We start from the raw sequence: 10556 nt of genomic DNA on the forward strand, positions 1-10556 counted from the left end.
GTACCCAATCCCGCAACTAGAGGCGAACCTGCGCGCGACACGCGATACCATTATCAACGACACGGAGCAACGCACTGACGACTCCGGCGCGTCATTGACCTTGCTCGAAATAAAAATATCGTGGCCATGAGCAAATTATACCGTGCTTTCCGAGTAGACGCGAGCTTGCGAGAGGGAGATAGAAAGAAGGGGAAAGAAAGAGAGCTTCGTTACGTCGTCGTCGGTGACGCAACGCTGTCGCGGCCGTGAGGGATGAATTTAACAATCCATCGCGGCACAAACGTGGAACGAAAGGTCCCTTGGACGTGAGCCATCTGTTCCAGTCATCTCGCTTTTGTAATAAGGGACATAAGGGACACTATTAACATCATAATCAGGACTTACCAACGTCCGACATTAACTGCGAACTCTGATGTCTCCACAATTATTTTACAATGCCCTAACTGAATTAAGAAAACGGCACTGCACGATAGAATTAATAATTGTTATTTTCCCTCGACTTTGCGATGACTTCAAGTTAATATTCACTGTGCCTTGATATCTTTTAATATTTGCGAATTCTCTTCTTCTTCATTCTGTCATTCTCTTCTTCTGAAGTCATTCTTCACCTTCTCACGATGATTGCAATTATCTCAATTGTGTTTGTTGGATTGATGCCACAGGTTTGTTTTATATTCGTTGAATAAAACTGAAAGCAAGATCAAAGTAAGATTGCTACCATTGGCTTCAGTATCTTTCCTACTGAAAAAAAGTTACATAACGAAATCTTGTAATTAAAATATGTAAATCAGCTAACGATTATTCCAAATCAGTACGTGATCTTTTAAAATCGCATAATTTTTGAAAAATTACACGATGATTTGTTTTTTTTCTTCTATTTCTATCATTTAAAATTCGATAACAATAAAGTCATACGACAGATGAAATTATTTCTAATATCGTGAGACTTTTTTCAAATTACGTGATTTAAAAAATTCACTGATTTGGAACAATCCGTTATGTGATTTACTTATTTTAATTACATGATTTCGTTATGTAACTTTGTGACGTGATTTTTTTCAGTAGGGTTGTTTATTTACTTAAAAGGAGAAATATTTTAATCCTTTTTTCAAAGAGCTTCGATTTTCTCTAACTTCATTTGATATCAAAATTTGAAGGAGCGACGAATCTTTCTTTCAAACCAACGTGACACTTCCTTTGCTTAGGATTTTGAAGGCTCGCGAGCGCGTAGGCATTTCTCATGCGTGCCTTTCTGGAATTGGTCGTGACCGAGCGGAGCTGCTTATACGGTGTACCGTTTACGCATTCCTTTCGCGTTGGTCTACTACGCGTTGCAACTGTGTACCCCACGGGCCCCTTTTCCGTCCCATTCTTGGCTCCGCGTGTCTCTGTCTTCCTTCCTTTTCTCGAAAAGGAAACGCTTCTTCGGCTCCTTTTCTGCGCGCTGACGTGTACCAGAAGAATGCTCGGGTTCCCGAGTGCCTGATCGCCAACTCGTTGCTTTATGTAAGTTGAACTAGAGTCGACGTGAAACCGCACTCGGACAATAATGTCGGTTTCACCACGACCAAGCAGCTTTTTTGCGCTGAAAATACACTCGCTGCGCTGCTCGATCGTAATTGCGAGACGGCATTTAATCGACGCGTTTGATGATTTAATTGCTGTTATATAACGATGTTTTCTTCATCGTATGAGTTCAGGGTGAGGTATAAAAATAATAATACTTCGATGTGTGTTAAACATCGAATTTCCGGGATAAGTGAAGTGGAAAGCCGGCAATTAAAAGTTCATAGAGGTGCTCATGGACGTTTTCTCTCTCTCTCTCTTTCTCTCATACAAGTTTTTATATATAAATCTTTATTTTAAAACATGTTGATTTGCAAAATGCTATTTTTAGTTTGTCTCGCATTTTTAAAACTCTAGGAAAATACACTTAATTACGTCGTTCCTGAAGTCCTCGCGTTAAAAAATTAATAATAATTCAGTAATTTTTCTTCAGTAATTTTTGAATTTAAATTATTAAACTGAGAGCTATTTGATCTTGTTTTCCGTCAATTTTTATGCGATATAATGCAAATATTTTTATTACATCACTTTTGTAAAGCATACAGTAATTTTAATTCAATCATCCATGTAGGTAAAAAAATATACGATAATTTATAAAATATGACAAAGAGAGGAGAGAGGCAAACTGTCCGCGTCTGAGAAACGCCAGACCAAGTGGCTTTCGTCTTCGTCGTTTCAATGGCAGTGCAAATTCCCATCGAGGGCGATACCCACTTACTTCGAATATGCCATAGAGGCCCTCTGAGACACAATGAACGATAGAAGAAACATTCTCCGGACTTGACCTCACGTACGGTGTGTCACTTAAGTCACCCATACGCACGTAACTTGTCGGCGTGCACGTGCTCGCTGCGTATGCGTGCGTGTCTCTTTAAAGCACGTTTATCGTCGCTCGCCAACAGCCCCGTCACTTCCATTTATTTATTTATCTACAAGCTCTTCATATGTAAGACGATAAAGTGGAGCGCCATTTGCCTGCGATAATCTTCTGCAGTGAGATTGATAATGTTGGTGAATGATCTTTCGACGAGCGAAATAATACTTGAGGGGAACCAAGCTTTAATTTAAGAAAGAGAGAGTGAGTATATGAAGAAAATACTTGAATAAATATTGCTTGTTCAAAAAGATAGAAAATCCCGTTAAATAAAATCTCGATTTCTTTATACTTAGACCTTTGGTGTAATTAAATGTGAGTAAAAAATAATACACACTAATCCGTAATTAATTGTTGCTATCTTATTTCTTCCGTCAGCTATTTTTATATGTAGATATTTCAAACTCTGGAGAATGAAGGAGAGGTATGTGCGCATGTGCGAGTGTGTGAATGGGGAAGAGAACCAGATTGACTCTCCTTCTCCTCTTCCGAAATGTAGTCATTCTTAACTATAATTGGCCTGTGATACCTATTATTACCGTCCAAAAATCGTTACGCCTCTCAATGTCTGTGTGCGTCCACTTTCATGTGGATTCGTGCACGAAAGACACGCTTATACCATTGTAAAGAACATAATGCGTCCCGCCCTGACCATGAGGCACACTAGTGCAACAGCGCGCAGGGTGTGCACGCAGCCGTGATGTACATTAATACGAACGTGTGTGCGTGCATGTTGTATGCTTGAGTGGATGACACACGTGCTCGCAAGTCCCTGAGCGAAAGAGACCGCTCGTATTCTAACGCACACTGAGGAACTCCCACAATCAGTACACGATCTGTCTACAGTTTGTATACGGTGGTCGTTAACAAAAGGATCGTCGCGCGACACCTTCCCTTCGAATAACCGATTTACTACCCTGAGATTTAAAACAGTTTTAAATATAGCAACGCGCAATATTCGATATTTTCATAAACAAATTAATGTAAATTGTCGATAAAAATTAATCTCAAATTCAAAATTGTTTAAAATCGAGTAAGAATTTTACTTTCAACATATTTCTTTTAAACATCTGATGTAGACAGACGTACGTATCAAATAGACAAATTGTAGATAACATGTAAAGAATGTCAATGAAAACATTGTAGATAAGATTAATAAAGTAAATATTCAGTATTGAAGAATTATAATTCCTAATTTGATCTTTTCTTATTTCGAAATATATGAATCTATATATAATTCAATTTAAAAAGTCTTTTTAACGTTTCGGGGGAAAAAAGATTTTTAATTTGAATCGGTCAGATACACAAGTATTTTTATTCGGTGTCACCAAGTATGTACAGGTATCAAGAGGGTCGCACACGTGTGGTGTGCACGCCGGCACACGCACACGCATGTGACGCCTTACACACGACAACGTGAACGTGAAGCCCGGGGACAGGGCCTTTCAGTTCACGCCGAGACCGCGCGCAGTGTAGATCCTGCGATTTCCGAAACGGAGACTCGGCCGTCACGATCGAGAAAACGGAGTTACGCGCGATCGCGAAGATCCGTCGCGCGTCGCCGAACGCGAAGGACGATCGATGACCCTGACTGATCCCGCGGTATGCTCGCGAATCGAGATGCCGGCATACGTCATCGGCTTTTTCTGTTTCTACGCAGATCTACTGCGCTTGGAGTCGCAAATGATACAGCCGAACTAGTACAAGCTTTTCAAATTTGTTCTGTGAAAAGGAAGTTACTGACGTTTAAAAAAATGTGTCAAGAAAGATGGAATGATCGCGAAAAACCGTGTCAGTGTTGGAAAACAATTCTATGTCCGTAAGGATGTTACCTTTTTGAATTTGCATTGAGAGAATCCCGAAATTAATTCTAATTCTGGGAAAATAATCATTCATTTAGATTTTTAGAGGAATATTGGATTTTTTAAATGTTCCTTATGAGAGAAACTTTTTGGGTGAAGTTCGCAGGATTTGATGTTACAAAGGATGCTGTCAAGACAGAGGAAATTTCAAGTTCCGACGATATATATTATCTACGACGGGATTTGATTTGCCGCAGTCTGTGTGATCGATACTGATTTGCATGGAGCCATACTGACGCCGGCAAACGTTAATTAGCTTTTCCCAAGGAACTTTATTAACGGAACTGTCTCGTTCCGGGATTAAACCTTATTGATCCTGTATTAGATTATTCTGGAGACAAAGACGTTGGAACAATCAACGTGACAGTTATAGTGTAAATTAAATAAACGTAGTTAAGAAGAGAAACGCGAAAAGAAACTTTCAAGGATGCGAAAGGGAGACTTTTAAATATTTATGTACCCATCCTCTTTTAAAGAACTGAAAAAAATTTATGAATACGATACTAATTTTTTTTGGTCTTGTAAAATTTTTCCAAGGCGACGCCAAGAACTTCACCTTCAACTGCATCGCTTCTGGAACATTTCAAGATTAAGCAATCAAAAGATTAAGTGACATCTCGGGTTAAACTATGTCTCCGATGTAAAGTATTCCAGGAATTTCCGTAGCTAGAATAGTTTTGTGTGAGATATAATAAAACTTCAAACCAAAAGACTTATCCACTGCTTCGTGGAAGGCTTCTCTATCGGAAAAGAGAGAGAGTTTCGTCACTTTGATATCCAGTATCATAAAATATCTTGAAGGCGATATAAAAATTTGGTAAAGGCGTCGCCGATGTCATAATCTCTCATCGTATGTGGTGAGTTGACGTTAACGAAGCGGCCAATTAGGCGGTTTCACCGGTGCACATGGTTTTGTATATACATGTATATACATATATATATATTATACATACATAATATTTACATAAGGTGGCCGAAAGAGAGTGTATCAACGAGCGCAACGTCCGGTCGACGCGGCGCAGCGAAAAGGCTTCGTAAAATCGGACGCATCCGGAGGTACGAGAAGTGAAAGTGTGTTTTGCACAAGATGACGGTAACCCCGTCCCCGGGGTAACGGCGAACGGCAGCCGGCATCAGTGTATCGAAGCGACGAGCATCGGTCGCACCGACCGTCATTGTTGACGGTCAGAGAGGTCGCGAGCTGGATTTTAATAGCCGTGTTAATTCACGAACCCTACCAGACTCCAACTGGAAAGTTTGCCATTGTCTTTAATAATTCATGATGCCGTGACGGTACGCGTGAGAGATGCACGTTATGCTCCGGTTTTCTTCAAGGCTGCCATCGAGGGTGCGTCGAGGGAGCGGAAGAAGGAAGTGGGGCTCGACCCCGCGGAACTGATGTTACTTCGCGCTTGGTCTCGTTTTCCGGCCACGTGGACGCTGCGGGGAGAACATGGAAACTATATTGAATTGTAATTAGATTGGATTACACGGTGGTTTGCGACGGGAGGTGTAATTGAGTCGGTGGTATGTGCGCGATGGAATGAGGAATTGACGTTCGGAGTTACCGTAATTGGTATGACGAGGGTACACCGCGTGACAGAGATGCTTATAAATCATTTTCTTCCTTGACAGTTCCATGAAGATTTTATGTATTTATGAGTTGTCACGATAGGCATTTATTAAATTTTTTCATCTGGAGTGGCAGAAAATAAGCAACGTTTATTACCTCATTTTCTACCGTCAAATTCTTTTTTAAAAAGAGTAAAAGTCTTAATAGTTAATGTTTTGTGTTAAAGATTTAAATTTTATAATTTTTTTTATTAGTGTAGGCTCTTAATATTTTAATCATTATAGAGTTAATAATATTTAACTCTTCGTTGCTATACTTTTTTGTTTGTCACACTGGATTTGTGAGATCCAATAACTTTTCTGATATGTTCTTGATATGTATTATGGAATTATTCGGAATTAATTCGATCGGAATTATTCAATTATTATTTAGTTTTTTACTGTTTTTTTCTAATTGGAATCCATTCTGGACAATTCCATAACACAAGTCCTTATTTAGATACCAATAAATGAGCTTATCTAGTGTCAAAAATATTATAGTTTTTAATATATATATAAAAGATTATCAAAGTATATATACATTTACCTTATTATTTATAAATTAGATTTTTTAATTATAAAAAAATAGTGTTTACAAAAATTCACTCGTGTAGATTTTTTACTTGAGTCAATTTGACTCTTGTTTAGTAAACTAGGATTAAAATATATAATGACACAATGTCAAAAAATTTCTCGTCGATAAGCATGATTAAGCGACGTATTATTTGGAAAAAAAAAGAACAAAAACTTATTGTGAAATGTAATACCATTATTACTTTGTCAAGTCGATGTTATTTTATTTCGGAGCAGTAGTACCGTGTTCGAATATCTGTGATACACTTTGCACGCGTGCACGAGTCATCGCACGCTTAGCGTTGTTTTGCTTCGATAATGTCCTATCGTTACCGTTACACTCATCCATGCCGTGACGCGCCTTTTCGTTAGTCCCGGACTCGTTATCTGTGCGTAAATAGAAAGATGTCGTGCCACCTCGCGCAGGGAAGAGATAAGTGTTTCCGGTCGTTAAAGCCTGACGGCCGGGAAGCGGAACGGTGTGTTTTTCTTCCCCTTTTTCTTTATTTTTTTTTTTTTTAGAAACTATACTCCTGGAGTCTTCAGTCGAACAAGAATCCCGAGTGACGCATTCTGAGTATTTTTTTCTGTCTCTTTTTTAGACTTGAACCTGTGGAACAAAAGTATCAGTCAGCGCTGGCGGAAACTGCGGCGAAGATGCTCCGTGCAGGAGTCGTCGGAGCCGCAGGAAGCGCTGATACAGGGTGGCGGGAATCACGGTGTTATACACGCAGTGAGATCAACACCGACCAGCAGAGAAGCCTCGCCGGCTGCGAAAAGTCTTCAGGATAGTAGCTCGCCGAAGAAACTGCTGCAAACTAGTTCCCTGAGGTTGCCAGGTGAGTTTGAATCGACAGGAAACGACATCACTTTTGCTTTAAGCTGCGAGTAAATCTAGTTTCCTTAATATAATATATACCTCACGTTCATTAAATTATTAAGTTATTTACGTACAATTAGGTCCGATTTTTCATTAGTTAATTTATGATTTAGACTTGATTTAATAATAATGTAAAAATTATATTTCTCTAGCTGTACTAATTACTATATTAATGGTTTTGTAATGGTAATTTTAAAAGTTATTTACTACAAAACTATCAGTTTAGTGATTAACCATAGAAAAATACAATTTTTACACAACCTAGCCATAAGTTAACCAGCAAATGTGAAAAACCAAGCCTAAATGTGGTAACTGAAAAAAAAAAAAAAAAAACTATTAAAGTTAGATAATGAAAATTAATGTAACATTTTAAAAAATTAATATACTTTTCGTTTTAGGGGAAGCTGATCATATTACACATGTATACTCTAGTTACATTTATGTATGTATACTTTATAACGAAAAGTACATTTGTAGGCACGACGAAGGGTATCGCCGACATCCAGCATGTGCTTCGCAGCAAGTTCAGCAAGATAAACGCCGGCATCAGGAAGCGAAAGGCACTGAGTGTAACGGAGGTGTTTCCTCCACAGAAGGACAATGCCTCGAATTTCTACGTACCAAGTCCCCTTACCTCGTCTACCAGTCAGACCTTCGAGGACAATCGTTACGATTCGAGCGAGCCCGCGTCTCTGCCACCGTATCCCTTTCACGATAACCTGGAGACTCTGGCAGAGAGCAGCGTCCCGAACTCGCCCCATTGCAATGGCAACACCTTCGGCTATTCCCAGGACAGCTACGAGCAAAAAGACATTCTGTATGAGAACGTGGCGTTCCCGAGGTCCTCGCCATCGTCCTGCTGTCCGAGGACCCGACCTGTTCTCCAACGCAGCAATTCGGAGAATCACGAGGCCAGCGTGCACGATCACTCTTACGAGAACATGCGCTTTCAACGAATCGGTGCTCAACGAGACGATCTGGCTTCGGGAAGTCCGTACGCAGGTCGACACTTAGCAAGGAGCAACTCTGAAACAAGAGACCATTCGTACGAAAATGTACACTTTCAGAGCGCGAAGATTAGAAATCAGTCGGAACCGTCGTTCGAGGAGATACACATACCTAGAGTGACGCCCAGAAAGAGGTCCACCGATTTTAAGGTCGGCGGACAGGTGAATAATTACTCAGGTGAGGCCACGTTAAGCTCAGTCAATGGTAACAAGGAAGATGCACCGACGAGTTTGGGTATGGAGAGAAGTTCTGGCAAGAGAAATCCAAGGAAGCTCAACAGTAGAAGCGTCGCGAATATCCCTAGCTCTTCGGGTGCAAACTTGAAAACTTGGCAAGTGAGTAAATTCTGATTTAAAAAAAATTATTTCTATCAAAGATTTGCAAACGTTAAAGTTGCGTGAATATTTTACAGAGAAATTTAAATATTAAATAATAGCAACTAAATAGTACAACCAAAATGTTAACGAAGAATTCAACTCAGACGATTGAGTATTATTTGCACGTAAATTTTTTTACGGTTTAAGTATACAACGCAATTTTTTTTTAGGGTACTCAAGATGCGGACGAAGGTTTGAATACTGATTCGGAGCTTGAAGACATCGACGAAGCCGCCGAAGGAGAGGAATCGCGTTTTTGTACTTTGCCAAGACCAAGTAAAGGCGGTGCATCTTTTACGATACTGACCGCCAGATTTCTCAAGGGTCCTGGGCACAAGGGACTTGGCTTCAGTATCGTCGGCGGTACCGACAGTCCTCGCGGAAACATGGGGATCTATGTGAAAACTGTTTTCCCCAATGGCCAAGCTGCTGACTTAGGCACTGTCAAGGAAGGTAAAGTTATATTTAACAATTTAATTCAATGAACCTTGAAACTCACAGTTAATGTAGATTAACTTTAATCTTGATTCAATTTAATCTTCATCTTTTTTTAGTTTTAAAAATTAAATAAGGATGAACATATAATTTTATTTAAATAAAGTTATATATATCTCACAAAATTCGATATTTGCAGGGGATGAAATTTTGTCAATAAATTCGAAACCTCTTCACGGTATGACCCACGCCGAGGCAATCGCCGAATTCAAGTCTGTGAAGGCTGGGGACGTTGTCCTACACGTGGGACGTCGCGTGAATAGGAAGAAGAAAGAAACCTTAAGCCTGGCACCGGTTAATCCCTCCGTCCCGAGGCAAACCGTCACGTGAATTCGTAAAGAACGTCATAACAATTTTTCTATTTGCTGAAGTTTCATGAATTTGACCTTTTATCTTTCGAGAACATTCACAAGGTAGCGATATCAATAATTATTGCTGGCAAAAATACGCGAAAGATCGAGGCAAACTACCTCTATTCTTTTAAATTTCGATTCACATCCAAAATGAGGATTTAGGATAAGGTTGATGAAATGCTTACTGCAAACGCGATTTCCGTTTTACTTTTTCGATATATAATTACATATAAGGATAATATAAAAAACTGACGATATTCTTTATTAATGTATTACACGTAAAGAGAGCGAATCGGGAAAAGCAAAATCTCATTTTTACTTGACAAATATAATCAAACGGTGAGGCGGACACTGTCGAATCAAAACGCGTTTTAATTATATAGCCGATCTATTCGGTACTCGCTATGTTAAGCATTAATATTTATAGATAAACTCATAATCGTCGTCTAATGTTATCTATTAAAATCATCGGTATAATATTGAAGCCGAATTTTTCTCTTAATTTGTCTATTTTCTTTATCTGCATAAATAAACTTATATGTATATTTTATATTCATAGTCTTACTTAGTAAACTCATATTTATAATGCCTATTCAACAATTAACTGTTATGTATAACATGTGTCATCATTACGTCTATATTATTGAATGGGAAATTATAATATCAAAGTAATTGTCAGTTTGTGTTCGAAATGTTTGTATGTTACAGAAGCATTATAGGCTGAATAACTCTGGTGTTACACATTGGTTAGTGAGAGACAAGTACATTTTTTCATTAAGACTACAGATGTATTATATAATAATTTTTAATATATTAGATATATGTGGATACACATAAATTGTCAAATTACAATAAAATTAGTATAAAGAGATCAATATTATATCAATGTTTATATCATTGAAGCTTTCAATAAATCGCATTTTTAAGTTTACATAAATAAAGAAAATAGATGAATTA

The 10556-nt window shown here is 38.7% G+C and overlaps 1 protein-coding gene across 1 annotated transcript in view; it reads left to right on the forward strand.

The window, feature by feature from the left end:
* The window catches only part of LOC108724959 (uncharacterized), a 34974-nt gene extending 24856 nt beyond the window's left edge, over positions 1 to 10118 (forward strand). Inside the window, exons 4-7 of the mRNA XM_018451684.1 lie at positions 7089 to 7325; positions 7844 to 8709; positions 8922 to 9204; positions 9386 to 10118. Of these exons, the coding sequence (XP_018307186.1) occupies positions 7089 to 7325; positions 7844 to 8709; positions 8922 to 9204; positions 9386 to 9576 (1577 nt within the window). The 3' untranslated portion in view covers positions 9577 to 10118. The remainder of the gene's footprint in view (positions 1 to 7088; positions 7326 to 7843; positions 8710 to 8921; positions 9205 to 9385) is intronic.
* The last annotated feature ends 438 nt before the right edge of the window (positions 10119 to 10556 follow it).

This window comes from Mycetomoellerius zeteki, unplaced genomic scaffold (genome assembly GCF_001594055.1).
Source record: "Mycetomoellerius zeteki isolate Tzet28-1 unplaced genomic scaffold, Tzet1.0 scaffold316, whole genome shotgun sequence".
Taxonomy (NCBI): Eukaryota; Metazoa; Arthropoda; class Insecta; order Hymenoptera; family Formicidae; genus Mycetomoellerius; species Mycetomoellerius zeteki.